The sequence below is a fragment of the Alexandromys fortis genome, unplaced genomic scaffold (assembly GCF_014885135.2).
Source record: "Alexandromys fortis isolate MF-2015 unplaced genomic scaffold, M_Fortis_MF-2015_v1.1 scaffold_262, whole genome shotgun sequence".
Taxonomy (NCBI): domain Eukaryota; kingdom Metazoa; phylum Chordata; class Mammalia; order Rodentia; family Cricetidae; genus Alexandromys; species Alexandromys fortis.
Genome location: NW_026068147.1, coordinates 250,380 through 270,468, shown reverse-complemented (window position 1 = coordinate 270,468; position 20,089 = coordinate 250,380). Strand labels below are relative to the sequence as shown.

The following is a 20,089-nucleotide window of genomic DNA, read 5'->3' as shown; positions in this document are numbered from 1 at the left end:
TAATCCAATCCCTACCTTAACAGTTTTGCTTTTTGCAACCTCACTGATGACGCTGGGATGCTCCCTACCCTCATGGCTTCTGTGCCAGCCCAGACCCTGCCTTAGCTTGTCCTCAAGCCTCTCCTTTGCCTCCAGGGTTCCAGTCCATCCCCAATGCCTTAGCATGCTCTTCAGTGCTCTGACCCTCATGAGGATCTAGCTGCCACTACATCTGTAGCTCAGATTATAATCCAGGCCCCTCAGACCAGTCCCCCGCTTTATGAAAGGTGTTCTGGTATGGAAGAAGCCTTGGTCACTACTTACTGTCACGGTTCTCTGCCTAGCAAGTTTGTGTTCCTTTTTTTTTTTTTTAATTACATGGTTTATTTATTTTCTGCATGATGTCTGTGTACCATATTCATACCTGGTGCCTTTGGAGGCCCTGGGATTGGATTACATTTATGAACTCCCATATGGGTGCCATGAATTGAATGTGGGTCCTCTGGAAGAGCATTTAGTGCTCTTAGCCGCTGAGCCAGCTCTCCAACCCTGTGCTCTCTTAAGGTCAAGGCCATCTCTTCTGTGAAACAGAACTCCCTGAACCTTGGATCAGTAGCCCCAGGGGCAAGCCTTGCGTTTAAATTGTCTCGCTAAACTCAGAGCCTACCAGGGGCTAGGCCTCCGAGGCTTTAAGGATGATCCCAGGCATCTTAGGTGGTTTTGGTTGTGAGCAAAGCTAGAGCAGGGTTCCACATATTCTAGTTTCCCCTTTCTCAGCTGCTTGAATCCAGTGCTGCCACCTGTTGGCCAAACACATTTCCTGTTTTTAAAAAAGGCCTAACTAATTAAATAACTTTTATTTACAAAAGACAAAACCGACTAGCCTTGGCCGGTCACAGCAGCAGTAGAAGGCAGTGGTGGAGTGAATTGAAGGTCCAGCTGTCTCGGTAACAGGTGTGTGTGCATCCCCCTCCCCCAGGCTCTGCTTTCGATTCCTGCCCCGCCCCACTTACGGTCCCAAATTATAAGGCACAGCCCACCCCTTCCCGCCCAGTCCGACCGAGGGGCCGGATGGACCTAGAGCCGGTCCCGGAGTGCACTCATCACGGAGGCCCGCACAGATAGGAGCAAGAGGTCTTTTAGTGCCGCCCCCCGCCGTCCCCAGCTCCGGCTCAGATCAGCGGTGTGGATGGCGGGGTGAGGACGAGCCGTATGCGCTGCACGCACAGCTCCGCGGCCTGCCGGGTCTCGCGGCACAGCGCCGCCAGGCTCAGGAAGCCATGCGGCAGGTCCTCTACCACATTCAGCGTCACGGGCTGGCCCAGATCGCGCAGTCGCCGCGCGAACATGACAGAGTCATCCAGCATGGGGTCCAAAGCGCACGCCTGGAGAGAGTGGGGGTCAGGGTAGGAGGGAGGGGAAAGCACGTGGACACGGATGTAGAGGTGGACAGAGACGGAGAAAAGGAGGAGTTGGGGAGAGAGTGGGCGGAAGGAACAGGTGGAGGCGTGGGAAAGAAGAGGAAATGAGGTTAACTCAATCTTTACCCAGACCTGCCCCTATCGTTTCCACCCGCCCAAGCCTCCTGCCCAATAACAGTGCAAGACAGCAGTCTACCTGGCCTGGCTAACTAGCTACGCGGCACTTGTAGCTGTTTTCCCAGGGCGCCCATGCCCCAACCCACCGTCCTCCAGCACCCCCTCCCCCCGTGCTCTCACCACCATGTGCACAGGAGGCAGGGTCTTCAGCATGCTGTCAGGGGCCAGCAGAGGAGACATGAAGGGGTTCTTGACGATGGGTGACGAGTAGAGGGGCATGCGGAGGATACCCTGGCTTGAGCGTCTGGGGCGGAAACCCTCAGGGAACGGAGCGCGCACGCGGGGGCCTCTGTCCATGGTGCCCACATCATCTTTGGCTTCGGCCTCTTCCTGGGAATTCTCAGGTCGCAGAAAAAAGTTGACATCGGAGGGTGTGGAGGGGCCAAGTGTCTCCATTGACAGTGACATCTCGGGGGTGTCTGACGTCTCTGAATTGCCCTTAAAGCTCAAGTCCGTTATCGTCAGAGTTTTCAGGCTATCAGTGTTCAGCAAGCCCTCTGGCTGGGCCAGAGCTGCCTCAGACACACTCCTGCGCATTGACTCCTGGGGACGCACAGGCTCTACAGGAAGGGCAAAAACAGGTTGCCTTAGGCCAGAAGATAAGCCTGGCTGTGAGCAGGGTGTGCAGATGGCAGCATGGTAGGTCACTATCCAGGGAGGTCCAGGACATAACTCCTTTCCCAGACCCAAGGGTTGGGTTGGGTTGGGTTGGAATGTTTCTGTGTCCAGGATTGCATTTGGATGGCTGGTAGTCTGGGAGGTGGGGCTATATTGTAGGGCAGATTGTGCATGAATAAAGATTGGGAAGTGCAAATCAGTTGACTGCTGGGAGCGTCCATCTTTCCCTCTGTATCAATGATATATAGTCCTTAGCTCATATATTGTAAGAATCTAAGAACTCAGAGGGATAGACAGGATTAACTGTCATTTCCTCTGGAGGGATTATGATGTATCAGAATTTTTTTGTGTTTGCACTGTAGGGGACAGAGTCCACAGTCTTACACATGCCAGCTTCCAGCCCCTCACAGGTGGCTTCTAGGCTGCACTGCAGAGCTGGTATTTACATGACTGCCAAGCAGCCCCACTGTAGCTACCTCTGGGCTCTCCAGGAGGAGGCTCAGCCAGCCTTTCATGACCACTTGACCAAGGGGTATGCATGAGCTCACACAGCTGGACAGGGATTCTGCTCATAGGCAGCTACAGTCTGTGGGGTGTGTTACTCTCCCAGACAGCTTGCATTTATAGCCACACGAATCTGCTCTCCAAAATGTCCTTCATTGTCTCCATTTTATTCCTGTTCACTGAGCGGACGAGTGCCCCGATGATGTGTATGTCTAGCCCACCTGGCATGGATATGCTGGAGGCACTGGGCCTCCAGTCTGTCAATTTAATTGGCTCTTCACTGTTTTAGGGCTACTCTGTAGCTCCAGCTTGACCAAAATGGAATCCTTCTGCCTCAGGGGATTACTCATTCATGGTCCTACCTTTCAGTTTCTACAACTTGCCTTTATCAATCTATGAGGGCAAAGTGCAGACCAATGTAAGATAATTACTTAGGTTCTGTGTGATCTAGAGTCACTGGGACAACATTGGAGGTATAGGACACAGGACTCCAGTGCCTTCTGAGAGTACTTCTGTGCCAGGCACTGTGCTGGTATTTGACACAATGGGTGTAGTAGTTCTCACTATGACCCAACAAGGCAGGCACTCATATCCATTTCACAGAGGATAAACTAAGGGTTATAGATGCTGATATCTGTACACAAACTCAGCAGTCAGTGAGGACGGAGTAAGAAGCTGGGTAGGTGTCATCCAGGGTCATCTTTTGGGGACCTTTCTCCTACAGAGAACCTCACCTCCAGGGCTCAATGGTCCCTTGTCGCAAATTCAGTTTCCTTTTAATTTGTGTGTCTGTGTCTGCATTTATCTGAAGATTCTAAAATTAGAACGTTAAAGTAAAACACACGTGAACTACATAATCCCCTTTGTGTGTGTGCACGAGTGTGCCAGGTGTTGTTCTTCATGCACCACCCACCTTGGGTTTGTCTTTAACTTTTATTACATTTTTGTTTGTGTGTGGGTGTGCGTGTGTGACAGTAAAAGGACGACTTATAGGAACAGGTCCTTGCTTTCTTTCCATTATGTGAATCCTGGGGACTGACCTCAGGTCAGGCTTGGCAGCAGACATTTGGCCATGTCACCAGTCCCCACCTTGTTTTTTGAGTCAGGGTCTCTCAGTGACCCCAGAGCTCACTGCTTTTGCCCAGACCACCTGACTCTGTCCACCTGGTGCTGAGGTTATGGTGTGTACCACCACACCTGCCTATTATATGGGTTTTGGGGATCCAAACTCAGGTTTTCATACTTCACACCTCCTGAACCATTTCCACAGTGCCCTGAAGACTGACTTTACTGTTGCTGTTGAGTCAGGATATCCCTCTATGGATTTGTCTAGCCTAGAATGGGAACTTGCTATGTAAACCAGGCTGGTCTCGAACTCACAGAGATCTTGTTTCTGCTTCCCAAGTGCTGGGATTAAAGGTGTGCACCACTAAATCTGGCCATGACAGAAGTCCCCCCCCCCCAACCTTTGGAATTGTGAGATCCCAGTAAGTCTTGGAATTTCCAGGACGGCATCTGCTGGAGGAAAATGGAGGGCTTGGCTTGTTGTAGGGCCAAGGATAGCGTCAGCCAGGAAAGGCATCTGTAGCTTCATGTGTCCAGGGGCTTATGCTATGTCAAGATGTCTGTCTAGGCTGTCCTGGTTAAGTGCCTTTGAACAAACTCCAACTCACCTGCTGTAGGAGCTGAGGTCTTTTGGGGCTTGCGTCCGCTTAGCTCCAGGAAAGAGTTGAGCCACGAGGAGGCACCCAGGCGGAGGTCTCTGAAGAATAGGGATGTGTCTCTCTGTACCAGCCCCATCACGCCCAGTGCCTTCTGGTCTGAGTCAGAGTGGTCCTCTGTCTCTGTCCCTGAAGAATGCATGTGGGAGGCTGAATTGGTCTCTCTTTAGGTGCAGTTCTAACACCCATAACTTGGAGTTTCTAAGGCATTCAGGCACCCAACTGCCATGCTGAGGGCATGGGCCTTACCTGAATAGGCACTGACACACTTAGAGAGTACACTCAATGGTAGAAGTGGGTCCATGAGGCTCAGAAGACGAGAGGGAGAGACAGAGGGCTGCAGGGTGGTGACTGGGTAGGCTGCCATGATGCCATCTGGCACCCTCACTCCGTAGGCTGCTGCTCGAAGGGACACAGTGATGCAGAGGTTCCCGCCTGCACTATCCCCTGCAAGGCATATCCGCTCTCCTGTTGACCCTAGTTGTGGGAAGAAGAGTCCAGTCATAGCCTGGCATGACCTAGGAGAACTGGGCTCTCAGGTGAGGGTAAGCAATTATTAATATCAAGCAGAACACTGTTCAGTTACTGACAAGAAGGCATGGATTTGGACCCCATGTATTAGTCCAGTGGTCAGAGGACAGAGACAAAGGGCTGGGCTGGAGAGTCTGGGAAGCAGAAGCAAGGGCAGGTAGTGGGAAAGGGGAGCTCAGAGTAGTTTTCCCAAGATAGGGACATCAGAAGTTGGGCAACTGAAGGTCAGGTTTCAGGCTGGGTACAGCCCTGCCTGCCCTGCTCTGTGCCTTGGTGTCTTCCTGAGATGTTGGCATCCAAAAGGGAGGTGTGAGGACCTGGAAATAGGTGGGCATGCGAGCCAGCAGGCTGCCAGTGCAGGAGATCAGGAGGTGGGCAGCTGGGGAGGTAAGGAGAGAAGGGAGAGGACAGACCAGAAGTGAAGGCTGGAATAAGGAAGCAGGAGGCAGAGATGACATGGCCAAGATGGAAGATGGGCAGCAATGGGGTTATCCCACAGCAGGAAAGAGGCAGAAGAGAGAAGGTAGGCTGGGGAGAGGTGAGGCTGGGGCTTGAGAACTTAGGGACTTAGTGCCTTTGCAGGCCAGGCCAGGGCAAGGACAGAAGTGGTGAATGTGGATCTGTGAAAGTAGGGACCTGGGTCTCACCGAGCAGGTCACAGTGCTTGACAGCCCAGCAGTAGGCAAAAAAACACTCCTCCAGCGCTCTGGGGAAGGGGGCCTCAGGGGCCAGGGAGTAGTCGATGGAGATGATGGGAACTCCTAGCTCCTGGGCCCAGGTCTTGAGGTAGGGCTCATGTGACTTGGAGGTCTGTGCCACAAAGCCGCCACCATGGATGTGGATTACTAGGGCCCGTGAGCGGGGTGCCTGCTGGGGTCGTGGGCGCAGTTCCAGGCGTGGGCCCTCAGATTTCACCAGGCTGTTGAGTGCCTTGCTGTCCTGGTGGTGAGGACAGAGGGTGGTCTGTCAGGACCCTGTCCCCTCTGGGGGTAGGCTTGGGGCTTCAGGGTGCTGGGCTGGCGCTGCCATTCTCTGGGGCTTACCTGTCCTTCACGCAGATCATAGGAGATGAGCCTGGCTAGCACAGGCCCTGGGCCTGTGTGTGCCAAGGGAGGTGAGATGGTAACTGTGAGCTTGGGGTCAGAGGTTAGTGGCATCTCAAAGGCCTCGGGTGGTAGGCTGAGCAGGCGGCTTACCCTCACAGTGGTTGATGCCATGTTAGCCAGGGACTGGGGAGGAAACAGAAGGGATGCTAAGGAAGGGTTAAGAGGGTAGCAGGGGCACATACCACATTCTTCTTCCCAACCCAGTCTTTCCCCATATGCGCTATCCTTGGGCAGTGGCCCTGTAGTGACTGGTTGTGGCATTGCTGGATGTCTGGGACTCAGAATCTCCATCTGTGAGCATGCTGGGGAGCTCTCCCCTGCCCCCGAGCTCACCGACAACACCTCGATCTCAGTGATGTTCCAGAAGGCTTTCCAGAAGTGCACGTCCAGGTTCTGAATGATCCGTTCAAACTCAGCCCCACGCAACTCTGGGTCTATGGCGAATCGGCCACCGGTGAAGAGGGAACTGGCAGTCACACCTGGGGGTCAGGAAGGGTGTCAAGGAGTCCTGGTAGAGATCAGGCTGCTGGGTTGGGTTAGGAAAGGGGGACTGGAGAGGATGTGGATAGGGCTCAGCCACCACTCACTGAGGCCTGTCTCGTTGCGTTTGTAGTGTTCCCCGAAGGACACCAGTCCGATGGAGAGGGTCTGCAGGAACGGCCGGATGGCAGGCGTGAACTGTGAAGGGATGCCTCTGTCACCCAACCACCCAGGAGATGGATGAGGATGGGACACAAGATGGGACAGAGAGAGGAGTAGGCACATACATTTAGTCAGCTTTTAATGAGCTCGTACGGTGTGCCGTGGGCATCACCCTGGGCCCTTTCATGAACCTGGCGTCCTCAAAGTGAAAGGAGATGATGAAGAAATAAAAACATGTGCAGGGTAATGTCTAAACGAACTAATGATATGGAGAAAGGTGCTGAGGATGGGCCAGGCTACTTGTGCAGGGCTGCGAGTAGGGGTCTGGATGAGGAGAGGGCTGTTCTCAGGAAGCTCAAGATGCAATGCTGCACATGGGCGGCAAGGGAAAGGAGGCATACTGAAGGGGAGCAGGGAACAGAGGACACAGTGCTGTGCCTGGAGCAGAGCGGGCCAGGGAACAAGAGCAAGGGAGCTCCCAGAGGCCAAGAAGGCTCTTTTAGGGCCCAGGCTGAGGGACTGGGTTTCATTCTGAGCATTTGGAGGGCTGTGAACTGGGGAGTAAAGCACACGGGAACTTCCTGAAGTCAAAAAGAAGAGAGGGGTGAGGCAGACAGTTGGGACTGGGCATGGGGCAACTGAAATCCAGAAATGGGAAAATGATCCAAGACAGGTAGAGAGAACCTGGGGAGATCAGCTGAGGCCTAGACAAGGGATAGATGGCTGTCAGGAAAGACTGGGGGAGACACATGGCAGGTGGCAGAGAGGGAACATATAAGAAGACAGTGAGAGCAGGAGAGCCCACTCAGCCTTAGGAGGCCAAGGCAAAGAGTTAGCTGAGTCCTCATTTACTCGGGAAAACTATCGCACAGCATGTTGGGCTTTTGGGAGGAGCAGGGACTCAGCAGCATCTGACATCTTGGACCTCCGCCTTCCTGGAAGCTGACATTTTAGTCTTGTGTCCTAGGTCCTCAGAAGCTGGCAGGTGCCCCAGCCATGCTCCTGGCCAGGGACCCAGTAGGCCAAAGAGCACAGGAGCTCCTGGCCTTTGTAGCTGGGACACTGATTCAGGCAGCTTGGAATTTCTTTCTTTCCAGTGTGGATGCCAGGGCATGAAGACAGGGAGATGGCTGCCTCGGCTGGCCAGATTGGTATTTGTGGGTTTGGTTTGGTGAGAGGGGAAGAGTCCTAGGAATAATTCTATTGGGTTGCTCAGAATCAGGAAGCCTGGAATAGTAGACAGGGACAGGGAAGCCGAAACAATGGTGGACTCATCTTTCAGGGAAGTGAGAGGAGGCCCCAAGAGGGCAGTGAGGACTGAAGCGTCACACGGCTTCTGGAGTAAAGGCTGAGGTTCCTTGATACAGATGGTTGGGGCTGCCTGGAGCTAGCATGACCCCGGGATAGGGCCAATTTGGGCTTCTGTTCCAATTTTAGTTTTCTAGTCCCCAAATCATTTGTTTGTTTGTGAGACAGGGCCTTTCTACATAGCCGTGGCTTGCCTGGAACATATGATGTAGCTCAGGCTAGCCTCTATCTCTAAATAATTCTCTTGCCTCAGCCTCTTGAGGGTATTGGACTGCCTCACTTTCCATGTGGTGATAGGCTGCATCTCTCTGAGGTGATTTGGGATGGGCAAAAGGCGGAAGAAGGCCCTCAGCTAGGGTCAGGGAAGAGCTGAACCACAACCAGGTCTTCCTTGTCACCAACTCTGATGGGTGTGTTGCTCCTGTCCTGAAGGCTGCCTAGAACTCATGTGGTTTTATAGGCGCCAATCTGACATCTGTGGGCTGCGGCTTTCTTCTATTAGGTCCAGAATCCTAGTGCACATGACAGGGGGTACAGTCACACAGAATGGACCTCTGAGATCAATACTGATTACCCTCCTAGGGGTCACAGACTCAAATGAACTTCAAGGGCTACAGGAGAGTGATGGGGCTAGGGATACAGCTCAACGGCATGCTGGCCTAACACGCGAGGCTCTAAGTTCAATCTGTAATACTTGAAGGAAAAAGAGCAAATGAAACCCTCCATTTTGCTGGGTTGAAGCTCTGACCTCGTGTGTGTCTGACAAGTGTTCTACTACCAAACTGCAGCCCCAGCCTCGTGTGTGTCTGACAAGTGTTCTACTACCAAACTGCAGCCCCAGCCTTCCTGTTACTTTTGAGATAGGGTTTCCCTAAGTTATCAAGGTTGGCTTTCATCTCACTCTGTAAGTTCATCCAGGCCTTGGGCTTACAATCCTCCTGCCTCAGCTTCCTGAGTACCTGGAATGTAACAGGCCTGAGTTACCAGGTCCAGCTGATGAAGAGGTTTTTGATACATGGGGCATCTAGTCGTGGTCCATGAGCTGGAGACCTCCAGAGTTCAGCTACGAGCTCCTGCCAACTCTCCCTGCCAATCTGTGGTCTGATCCCCGAATCCAGCAATTCTCATCATTGTGACTCTACTTCAAGGACAGTTTCCAGCCACCACTGCCTTCACTGTGAATTCGGAATGGCATGGGGCAAGGGACTCACCTGGAAGCCCAGGCAGCGGCCATAGAAACAACCTTTATGCAGCGTGACATACTCTTGCAGGAAGTCAGCAGTGAGTCCTTCATCACCCTCAAAGAAGAGCACCCCTGGTCGGTTGATAGCCAGCAGGCGCTGGGCATAGTAGGACAGGGCACGGAGCTGGGTAAGAGCAGCCAGGTAGGCCTCCATTTCTGCTAGGTTGTGGCTGGCACGGAAAAAGATACTTCGGCGGTTGGAGGCCACATAGCGGGATTTGTGTAGTAGGTGTGCTAGGCAGCAACGAGCTGTGTGCACCAAGCTTCGGTATCCATTGGCTGGTGTCTCTGTGTCCAGGTCAAAATGGTGTGCCACACCCAGCAGCTGGCCTAGGGTTGGCTCCAGTCCCAGGGCCTGTTCTCGAACACCTGCAAAGACATTGGACAGCCGCCGAGCTGTCTCTCCGGGGCCCTGGCTTGAGAAGAAGGCCATGTTGTCTTCTGCGAGTGTCACCAGCGACTGTGTCATTGTGCGCAGATCCATGCTGTGTGAGAACGCTGAGGCTGTGGGAAGATGGGAATGTCTGCTGTTACCCTTGCTCTCTCAGGCCCAGGATTCCAGGCCCTAACTTTCTTCCCTCAGGCCCAAGGTTTGAATAACCTAGGACCATCCTTGCTTAGATCCAGGAGTGCCAAACAGTAGCCCCTCCTTCCTGAGATTTAGGGGTCTATCCCAAACCTCCTGGAGATTCAGGGGCCTTCCATTATCTTCTCTCCCACACCTAGGATTTTTATCCCCTTGTCTTCTGGAAGCCTGGGGCCTCATCCTCTTCCTGCCTAGCAGCTGGGAGTTGGAGCTCTCAGACTTTCCCTTCATATGGAGCAGGTCCCTTTTCTATCTCCTCCGTCCTGGATCTAGGAGTCCACTCTCCTGAGCCCCAAAGGGCCTGGATCACCAGTGCTGCTCTCTAGCCCAGAAGCTGGCCCACCCTCTTCCTTCTTCCTTCCAGGTATTCAAGGGTGAACTTTATCTCTGTTTACTCTCTTTGAACTTGTCCTTGTTCTGGGAAATCTGGATGCCCAACAGTTCCTTTCCTCAAGACCCATGTGTTCAAGTCCCATCCCAAGTTTCCTTCTCAGTCTCCTGGTGTTGCCCACAAGCCCTTCCCTTCTAACAGTGGTAGGAAACATTAATCCCCCAGTCTGGCCATTACCACCTCCTAGGACTCCGGCCACACCTAGCCCTCCTTCTGAGCCCCATCTGTAATTTCAACGTTTCTGCCGCACTCCAGCCTTCCTGCAGAATCCCCTCCAAACTCCAGCTCCTTGTTTCTCTGTGGATTCCCAAACTCAGCATCCCTTCTTTTGATGGTCGCCTGGCTTTCAGCCTTGCCCAACTGCCTTAGACTACATTGTTCCACTCTCCTGCCTGAAACAGCAGTTCAAATAGCCAACACTGATCACTACTAGCCAAGCCCATGCTAAAGTTTGATTCCCAAAGACCCAGAGCGTCTTGGTTTAGATCTCTATTACTGTCAGCCCTCTTTTATAGGAGGAGAAGTTGAGACTCTGTAAGAAGCTGGAGGTTGTACAGATAATGGCAGAGCTTATTTAAGTTCCGATTTCTAGGTTCAGAGTTTTTACATACATAGCGCTCCTCCTAGGACTCTCAAATCTCAACTTCTGTCTGTCCCTCAAACCCAGCTCCATGCTTCGCTCTGCTTCCCACATTCAGGGTCCTCTGTGATCTTCCTCCGGAACCCGTGTTCTCCTTAGGCATCCCTGTTATTTAGCATATCTTGGATAAGTTGCCCTTGACTGTTTAGCAGGGGACATTATAACCTTCCCAAGCGATTCTTTCCCTCCAGAAGCCTAGGGCCCTGTCTGGCTCCTGGGTTTGCAACCCCTTGTTTCCCTAGAAGACAGTGTCTCCTCTCCCTTTCAGACCTTGGCTTCTGGTGGCAGCAGCCATTTCTGTCTCTCAGCTGGCCCTGCACTCACCCCTCCCTGGCCTCTTCGGACTGGAGCTCCCCAAGCTGTCAAGGCAGGTCTGTGGCTAGTGCCAGTGGCAGCCCGGGGCGATAAACTGGGGGGAGGGGCTAGTTTGGTCAGGGTGTGGCTATTTGATTCACCTCCCATCCAGAATGGATAGTGAGAACCACATGTTGTAAACAGAGTCCAGAATCCAACTCCTAACCCCTCCTATCTGCTTGCTACGCCAGCTCAAGGAGAGTCCTCCTGCCAGGGTCGTCTTCCTTAGAACCTTGAAGTCCTTCCCCACCCAGCCCCTCCTTGCTTAGACCCAGGAGCTCATGCCCTAGCACCTCCTTGCTGAGTCAGGCCTAGTCCCCTAGCCTCTCCTTCCTCGGACTCCCTCATCCAGTCCCAGTCTTCTCCCCTAGGACCCAGGAGTCCCAGCCTTTGTCCTGGTCCTGAACACACTGTCCCCTCTCACCCAGCCAAGCTGCCCTCCCTCTTCCCCAAGTGGATTCAGGGAGCCAAAGGCTCAGTGATGTCAGTTCCCACCCCCTAGACTGGCCCTGGCACAGATGTCCCCAGCTGTTAGGAAAAAAGGAGGGAGGACAAAAGCCGATTAAGGGCAATACCAAACTCAGCCAGGGGCCAGGGGCACAGGCCCTACTGTGTGGTTTCCTTCCTGGAATCCTCGGTTTACCTTCTAACTTCCACAGCCCGCGGTGCTGTGACAGTCAGATCCCTGTTACTTATGGGGAAACCAAGGCTCAGGTACTTTCCCAGGGTCTTCCACATGTTCCTTGCCCAGCCAGCTTTCTCACCCTCAGGCCTCAACTGGAGGTGGTACCTACCTTGTTCTCCCCATCTCTAAAGCCCACCCTCACTTACCCCTTACGGCTTGTTTCTGCCCTAGTATGTACATCACCCCTTCACTTGTTCTCATGTTGTCTCCTCTGGGATATACACAGATTTTTATGGAGGCACAAAGCTCATAAAGTGGACTGTGACTATTTAGAAAGAACACAAAATTACAAATAAAAACCGGTGTGGGGCTTTTGAAAGAGCCTGTGGCAAATGAGAGACCCTGAGGCTTCAGCAACATTTGTCTGGCTGTGGGTGAGTCCTCAGTCTGTCCCTGGATTGTCATCTTGATGAAGGGAGAGGGTGGCCCCAAGGCCTAGCACACACAAGCAAATATGTGAAGGGAAGAGTGAGGGCCAAAGGCAATAGCTGGGAACTTGGGAGAGAGCTGTGCCTTCCAAGGACCAGCAAACAGGTAGACAAATGGACCAGAGCTGCGGGGGCCAGAAAAACTTAGCAGCAGTTACAGTCAGATACTGGTCTAGGTCAGTTGCTGGGTTAGTGTGACTTCCCCATCTGGAAGCTGGGCCAGTATGCCCAGCAGGGTGAGTGGACTGCTTCATGAACAGTACCTCATTGGGCTTCCCGCCCCACTTCCTCCTGAGAGTGGAACCCAGGTACTGCCATGTGCTAAGCACGTGCTCCCAGCCCAGGAGGCATTGCATGTGCATGCATATGTTGTTCTGTGGGCTTACTCCTCAGCCTCACTGTGATGGTGTGTTGGCTCTCTCATTGCAGCCTTGTCACTACCCTAATACAGTGCATGACTTTTTTTTTTTTTTTTTTTTTTTTTTTGCGCATGACTTCTTAATCATAGTCTTTGCTTTGTCATCCCATGAGCTTCTAGGCACCCGGAGTTCAGGGCCTTGTCTGTTGTGTTCAGCTCTTAGCCAGGGCAATTTCCCACTGTCTAAGCCTAGCTTCATCTGCTCCCACACTGGGTACCTTGTATCTGCCACAAGTCCCTCTGCTATGACTGCCCTCCCACCCCGACACATAGGGCCGTGGGGTTGGAATACTTTTGGAAGAACACGTTTGGAAGAACAAGAGACTTGGATGAAGCAGTAGGGAAGGGCCAGATCCCCAAGCCCTGTGACTTCAGGCCATGCTCTTTGCCTCACTCAGGGTAGCTCCCTGAAGACTGAGCTGACTAGGGCCAGGAAGAAGGGACAGAATCCCAGGCAAGAGGGCACTGGGGTAAGGGCATACCCAATGGGGCCATGGGTGAGCATAACAGGAATGGGGCAAAAGGTAGGGCTGAGGGGGGCATGATAGTAGGGGAAGGGGTACCTAGACAACTAGGCCCCAGCCCTTTGCCCTGGGAGATGTTTTTCCCCTTTGGTTCTGGGAATCAAACTTGTACATGCTAGACCAATGTTCTGCCACTGAAGCATGCTCCCAGCTCCTCCAGCCCTTTGCCCTGAGAAGCCACTTGTCAGCTGTATCAGGCTTGGACTTTGGTTCCTGGGGATGTACCAGGGCAATATACTTTCATGTTTTTTGATATGTCTAAGGGTATGTGTGTTTTATGCAAGTGTCATGACCTATGCGTGTTTATTAGCCTGTGGGTGTATGCTTTTGTCTTAGAGTCTCAGTTTGTATGGAGATGTGTTCATGTTTTTATGAATCCATATGTTGGGATGTAGCTCAGTTGGTGGAATGCTTGCCTACCTTGTACAAAACCTGGATTTGGTCCCCAGTATCATACAGCCTGAGTGTGGGGGTGCATACTTGTAATCCCAGCTCTATGGAGGTAGAGATAAGAGGATCTGATGTTCAAGGTTATCTTGGACTATGTAGTGAGTTCAAAGCTAGCCTGAGATGTATATGACACCCTGCCTCCAAAACAAAATAGGTAAAGAATAAAAACAATAAAAGGAATCTATATTCATGTTTGGGTGAGTCATGGTATCTATGTGTGCTGAGAACAGAACTCACCATTTGCTCACACAGAGACTTAAGGAGTTATCTTGCCAGTTTCACTCACCCTATCCCCATCTAAGCTAAGCTATCACCCAGTCCTGTCCACCTATGTCTTAGGAACCTTGGAACTTGGCATGTGCCTACCTCCCCTGCTGCACTGTAACATGCTCACCTGGCATGTGCCCACCTCCCCTGCCTCCCCCTGCTGCACTGTAACACGCTCACCTGGCATGTGCCCACCTCCTGTCTCCCCCAACCCCCAGCACTGTAACATGCTCACTTGGATGAGTGTGACACTCTCTGTGTGCCTCCAATTTAAGTCTGTTTCCTGAAAAGCATCCAGAGAGTCTTTTGAAAACATAAATCTGATCACTTCCTTCCAGCCCTTCAATGCTTCCCTGCCTTGATAAAGTCTCAATCTTGGACATGGCCTCCCAACCCAACCTATAGCCCATCCGCCTGCCCCAGGTTCCTGTGGCCTGTCTCCCTCCAACCAGGAGCTGTCTCTGCACTGTCATGTGGTGCTCCTTCCAACATTAAGGTTTTTGTGTGTGCTTGTTTTGTTTTTTGAGGCAGGGTTTCTCTGTGTAATCTTACTGTCCTGGAACTGGCTCTGTAGGCAAGGCTGGCCTTGAACTCACAGAGATCCTCCTGCCTCTGCCTTCCTTGCCACCACTGCCAGGCTAGAGTCAAGGTTTTTTGCTCATGCTGCTCTCTGCTTCCCCTGCCTCCTGTGTTCAGCAGTTAATGACTGCCCATCCATGAGTCTGAAGTCACCTCCTTGAAAAAGCTTCCTGTGGTCATTTTCTCAGGGTTTTTTTCCTTTTTGAAGACAGGATACATTTTCTCATGTATTCCTGGCTGGCCTCAGACTGACTATGCAGTCAAGGATGACCTTAAACTTCTTTCTGATCCTCCCGCCTCCACCAATCTACTTCTGAATCATGCGCACATGTCACCAGGCCTAATTGATGTGGTCCTGGTCTCCTACAGACCCTGCGGCTTTGTGCATGCTGGACAAGCACTCTATTAACTCAGCTATGTCCTAGCTCCAGGATTTCCCTTTTACTGGATTCATCACACTGACTTGTTTACAGCAGACTTTTAAAATGGGTGGGTGGGAGAGGGGTTGAGTCTCACTCTGAAGTCCTGACTGGCCTGCAACTCACTACATAGTCTAGGCTTGCCTTGAACTAATGGTGATCCTCCTGACTCAGAGTCCCAAGTACTGGGATCAGAGGTATGGGCCACAGCAATAGTCTTATTAATATCTGTGTCCTGAGATCTACCGAGTCTGTTCTACTAGTCACAGGAAGCCTAGTTGTTGAGCCAATGTCTGGAGGCTAAATCTTTGTGACCAGAGCCTTTTAAATCCAGAATTAAGGTTGGGGCATACAGCTGTCAGCGCCCACACTCCCTGCCCTGAGAAGGTGGAAGGTGTCTCTCTGCCTTCACTGGCCAGGCAAGGAAGCCCAGCTGGCTGAGTGCCCCTTGTGTCGTCATTTGGGAAATGGGCTGATCATAATGACAGCAGTCTCATCCAGTTACTGGCAAGATCACATGGATAACAAAGACTGCTCTAGCCAGTTAGGATACCTTGGGGCAGGGGTGGGATCTGATTCACAGATCTGAGGCCTGGCACCAGGAAGGGCCTCAGGAAGTGACAGGCAGTTCTCAGAGCTGCGCGCCTTCGTGAGTAGGCTTGACTGGGCCCTGTGCAAGGAGCCTTACTCAAGCAGATTCTTTCTGACTCCACAGGACACTAAGGGCAGCTTGGCTATTAATAGCCCCATGTCACGCTTCTCACATTCCTTCACTTACCAATCTAATAAATATTTGAATGTCCATGTGTCTGGCATTCTAGGTAAACAAGGCAGACACAACCCTACTGTTAGGGAGCTCAATGTCTAGTAGAGACGGACAATATACCCACATCCACCTCTCTCAACTTATTGTGTGCATGTACTGGACTCTTCCAACAGCCCTGAAAGTCGGGTACTGCTGTCATCATGCCTGTTTGGAGCTCTGAAAAGAAGCAGGGAAAGGAACCTGTTTATTACTTCACAGATCATAGCAATTTGGTTAAACGGGCTCTAAGACACAGGTTCCAAATTGTATCTTTGTTGTGGGACAGGAAACTGTCTTCTGGCTCCAGCTTGAGCTCCAACCTGTCTGGGTCAATATATGTACTTTAGAGCTGATTGTCTACCAAGGGAGGTAGGGGAAATGACGAATTTGGGGTTACTGGGGCTGGGGAGCCATGTCGGTTTTGTTTTGTTTGTTTTTGCCTGCATAAGAACTGCTAGCTTGGACTGATAAAGATGCATGGATTGCAGGTGGAGCTTCATGGTCGAGCACTTGCTTGGCATTCACCAGGCACTATGTTTGGTTATAAGCAGCGCCACAGAATAGCCAAGACTCCTAACCGAACCAGGACGTACTGCCTGCTCTGACTGAGCCTTGCAACATCTTTGGTTGGTCTGCCAATGTTTCTCTACCCTTCTAGGCATAGGGAAGCTAGACAATAGTTCTTCCCTCTCCCGCGGAGGAAGGGATAAAGGTGCAAAGCCAGGTAAAAGCTCTCTTTTTGGAAGTCGTGAGGGTCAGGAGCTTCGCCCCAGTGTTGCTGGGAGTGGAAGAAGGGCTATGAGGATCTCCAGCTACCGGTATCCCTTCCACCTACCTTTCACACGCCTATACTTGTTCCTCTTTTCGAAAAAGCGGCTACAATTCTTCCCCATTATCCTCTTAAGAGTGCAGAAGACATGAAAAATCGACGTTCGAACCATTTCCCAGGCCGAAAACACCAAGAGCGCAACTGTTGCTCTTGGTCCCACAGAGAATAACTAACCCGAGCAGGAACCTTATCTATTCCGACAGACCCGCATTGCGGACACTTCTCCCAAGACCGCACTGGGACAGCCGGTAGTCCTGACGTCTGCGTGGGACGTTCTACTCTCACATCACCCGTTCGAATAATGGATGGTCTCCGTCCCCCCGCGCAGGAATGCAGTGGGTCAGTCCACGGGCCGCCCCCCTCCCGTTGTGGAAGTGGGTCCGTCCACCCAGTCCCCCCCCCTCCCTGCCGCGTCCCCCGCAGGACCTGCGGACTTTCTTCCGAGCGGCTACCGGCTCACCTTTGATCTTGCCTTTTCGCCATCTCCTGCGGCTGCGGTTCTTCGACCCTTCTTTGGCCTGCTTGGAGGCCCGGGTCCCCACGCTCCCCGATTTCACGACTGTCTCCATCAGTTCTTTCCCAGTCCCGGCGCGGGGCCCAATTCCAGCAGTCGAGTCCCTCCTCTAAAGTCAATCCTCGTTACACACCACTGCCCGGCCCCCAAACCATCCAATCCTGGGCTTGCTCCTCTCTAGGCCCCGCCTCCAAGGGGTGGTCCCGAGGGCCTTGGCCCGCCCATCCGCTCAGGTTAAAGGAACCGCAGCCAACCACAGCAAAGACAACAAAATGCAACCCCGGAGGCGGCGAAAAGTGTCCACAGAGCTGGAGTAGTGAGGAGTGGCGCTAGAGTCACCCCCACAGTCACCCCGGTCGTCTCCTGTGCAGGAGCCGCGCCTCGCCATCCCATTCACCTGTCCAAGAACTCGGGCCCCCCCCACCTGCCCCCAGGAAAGGCGAGAACCAGCGGGCAGGGGGCGTGCCAGGCCCTCGGGCCGCCTACGGCGTGGGCGGGGCCCGACTGGGGGCGGGGCCGAGCTGGGTCGCCGTTAGGGAAGCCCCGCCTTTGTCCCGTTCCCTGACTGGGGTCCGTACTGTGTAGCTGAGGTTAGCCTGGCACCCACGGTGGAGCCTAGGCTGGCCTTGGTCTATCGGCAAAACGTCTGCTTCCGGTCAGACTTTCTCCCCCCCCCCCACACACATTCTCTGCCCCTACGAGTTCGTATTGCTCTGATTTTCGAGGTTTCTCTCCCCTTCCCTCAAAGGGATGGAGGGGACTGGAGGAAGGGGGCGTTCTGCGCCTGCCCAGCGGCTTGCGGCCACAGGGTCGACCAACTGAAAGGAGCCGAAATTGACGGAGCCCACGTGCCCGGGAAAAGGCGGGAAACCGAGGAGGCCAAGGCTCGCACGTGCGCTCGTGGCTCCCTGCGCTCTCCGCAGCCGCTTCTGGGTTAGCGCCGGCCTGAGGCGTCGGGAACGCAGGATTAAGTGTCCCCCTGCCCTGGGACGCAGAGCGCAGGGCGAGCACTGCTCAGCGCTCAGAAACAGCTCGTGCCTTTGTGGAGGCGGCCGGCTCCCGAGGGGAAAGCCCGCCACTGCCGGCTCTCAGGCCCGGGGCTCTGTGGTCTTACCTGTCATCGCTCCAGAGGAGCCGCGGGCAGTCACCTGCGATGCTGTTTCCATTCAGCCTTGACTTTGGCACAGACTTCGGCAGCCCTATCCAGCCCCCTCTCCCAAGCTTCTGTACGCCATCAAACAGTCATTCCGTGGCACTGAGCGCCGTGGAGGCACCTGGCCGGGGAGCGAGTGTTCCTGGTGCAGAGGCTGTGAGGGCCCCGGATGCTGAGCTTTTGTCTACACCACTCTGAAAGGTCAGGCCCACCCTGCGCGTTGTGCTGCTGTTGCTTAGCTTGATGTCTGCCCCACAGCTCGTACGCCACCATTTTATTTATTTATTTGGCTCATATGAATGAATGCTGGTAAGAGGGTGGTTTCTTTTACGAGACTCTTTAGTTAGTGCTCTTTCCTACCTCAGTTTGATTTCACCTAAATCTTTTTTGGGGAGGGGGAAAGCCTGGTGTAAAGGAAGGGAGCCCTATTTTCGGTCCCGTGTTTGCTGTTTCCAAACTGCAGGCCCTTGTGCCAAATCCTCATTTTTATGCCTCAGCATTCTTCTCTATAGACTGGGGAGTGCTGCTGTTTGTTTCACTGGATTGTTGAATTCTGAGTGCTATAACCCCAGACTGGAAAAAAAATATTCTTAGCACGAATAAGTGGCCCTGGAAAGCTCCAGTCTTCCAGGTTCAGACTCACCTGTGTCCCAGAAGTGTTTGTGAGGCTGGAGGCTGCTGGCTTTCATCCTATGTAGTGATTTCCCGCCATATCCGGGCACCTTCTCACAGTCAGGTTTCTCTTTGAAGGTTAGTGGCATTCCTGGGATCACCATTCCACTCTTTGGCTCTGGAAGATTTGACTGTGAAGATGAACTCCGATGTCCCTCTGTGTCAGACTCCGTAATCCAGTCAAAAAATGTCTTCCACTCTTGGGCTGTTCGCTGTATGGATAGTTCCTGCAGCCTTGTTAAAAAACCGGATTCCCTCACAGATCCCTGTTTGGATTTGGTTTCTTGGACCTCAGGTGTTTGCTGGGTTGTAGGATCTGATTGTTCAAGTCTCTCTTGGGATGGAGAGTAAATTTGGGCAGGGGATTTCTTTGGGGGTCCAGGTCCAGCCTGGGTTGTAGATGTAGCCTCCACTTCATGTGGAGCTGGAGGTGGTTCTGTTGGTCCAGCTCCTGTCATCCCCACATGCTCTTTTCTGGGTTGTGATTCCTGTGGAGTTGTAGACATTTTTCCTGCCTCTGGTCCCCAGTGGGAGGTGGCTTCCTGTTGATCCAAGAGCACTTTCTGGCTGGGAGGTGATTGCTGTGGTGCAGGGGAGGCTAGTGGGCTGAGGATCTTCTGGAGCAGAGCAGATTTTTGTGGAACTCTTGGTTTCTGCTGGAATTCAGCTTCATGCTGGGCAGTGGGCTCATGCGGGAGACTTGGTGTCTGTGGGGTACCAAATTCCTGCAGCATCTTTGATCCTAGATGGTCTGTGAGGGTTGTTTCTGACCCAGGATCTGGCTGGATTATAGGTCTCTGCTGTGTTTCAGGTTCCCATTCTGGCCTAGATACCGAGGTAGAATCTGGTTCCACAGTTGGTATTTCCCTCGTGAAAGAAGTTGGTCTCCTAGGCTTCATCCTTCTGCCCCTACCCCTACCCCTCAAGCTTCCCTCTTCACAGATCCTTCATGATGGTACCTCCCTTTGGGCTCCAATCCTTTGTCCTGGCATTCCTGGTCTTCCTTTATAGCTAGCCTGTGGGTTTATCACCGCCTCCCCCACCCCCCTCGCTTGCTCCTTGCCAAGTGGTCACTCTTACTTTGGGAGAGGGATTAGGACTAAGGAGGGGGCTCATGTGCCCAGT

The 20,089-nt window shown here is 52.9% G+C and overlaps 1 protein-coding gene across 6 annotated transcripts; it reads right to left on the bottom strand.

Annotated features, from left to right (window-relative positions):
* Positions 1 to 374: 374 nt before the first annotated feature.
* On the bottom strand, positions 375 to 19,863 carry Lipe (lipase E, hormone sensitive type). Of its 6 annotated transcripts, none has more exons than XM_050127153.1 (10): positions 18,936 to 19,863; positions 9,219 to 9,754; positions 6,645 to 6,735; positions 6,391 to 6,536; positions 5,995 to 6,180; positions 5,599 to 5,890; positions 4,670 to 4,897; positions 4,373 to 4,549; positions 1,698 to 2,137; positions 375 to 1,364 (listed from the first exon to the last, which is right to left on the bottom strand). In XM_050127153.1, the coding sequence occupies exons 1-10, from the start codon at positions 19,861 to 19,863 to the stop codon at positions 1,152 to 1,154; spliced, it is 3,237 nt and encodes a 1,078-aa protein (XP_049983110.1). In that variant the 3' UTR covers positions 375 to 1,151. The 6 variants fall into 6 exon arrangements, with proteins under 6 accessions (XP_049983110.1, XP_049983111.1, XP_049983115.1 ...); XM_050127154.1 differs by lacking the exon at positions 18,936 to 19,863 and adding an exon at positions 17,086 to 17,298 and having other exon boundaries at positions 383 to 1,364; XM_050127158.1 differs by lacking the exon at positions 18,936 to 19,863 and adding an exon at positions 16,800 to 16,900 and having other exon boundaries at positions 383 to 1,364.
* Positions 19,864 to 20,089: the final 226 nt, after the last annotated feature.

What these genes read in the sequence shown, in the direction of transcription:
- Lipe (XM_050127153.1), bottom strand. Translation starts at nt 19,863, where the DNA reads ATGAAGCCTAGGAGACCAACTTCTTTCACGAGGGAAATACCAACTGTG. An exon ending in CAAACACTTCTGGGACACAG is followed by an intron (nt 9,755 to 18,935) that starts GTGAGTCTGAAC and finishes ATCTTCCCACAG; the next exon opens with CCTCAGCGTTCTCACACAGC. An exon ending in GTGTGTCAGTGCCTATTCAG is followed by an intron (nt 4,550 to 4,669) that starts GTAAGGCCCATG and finishes TGCATTCTTCAG; the next exon opens with GGACAGAGACAGAGGACCAC.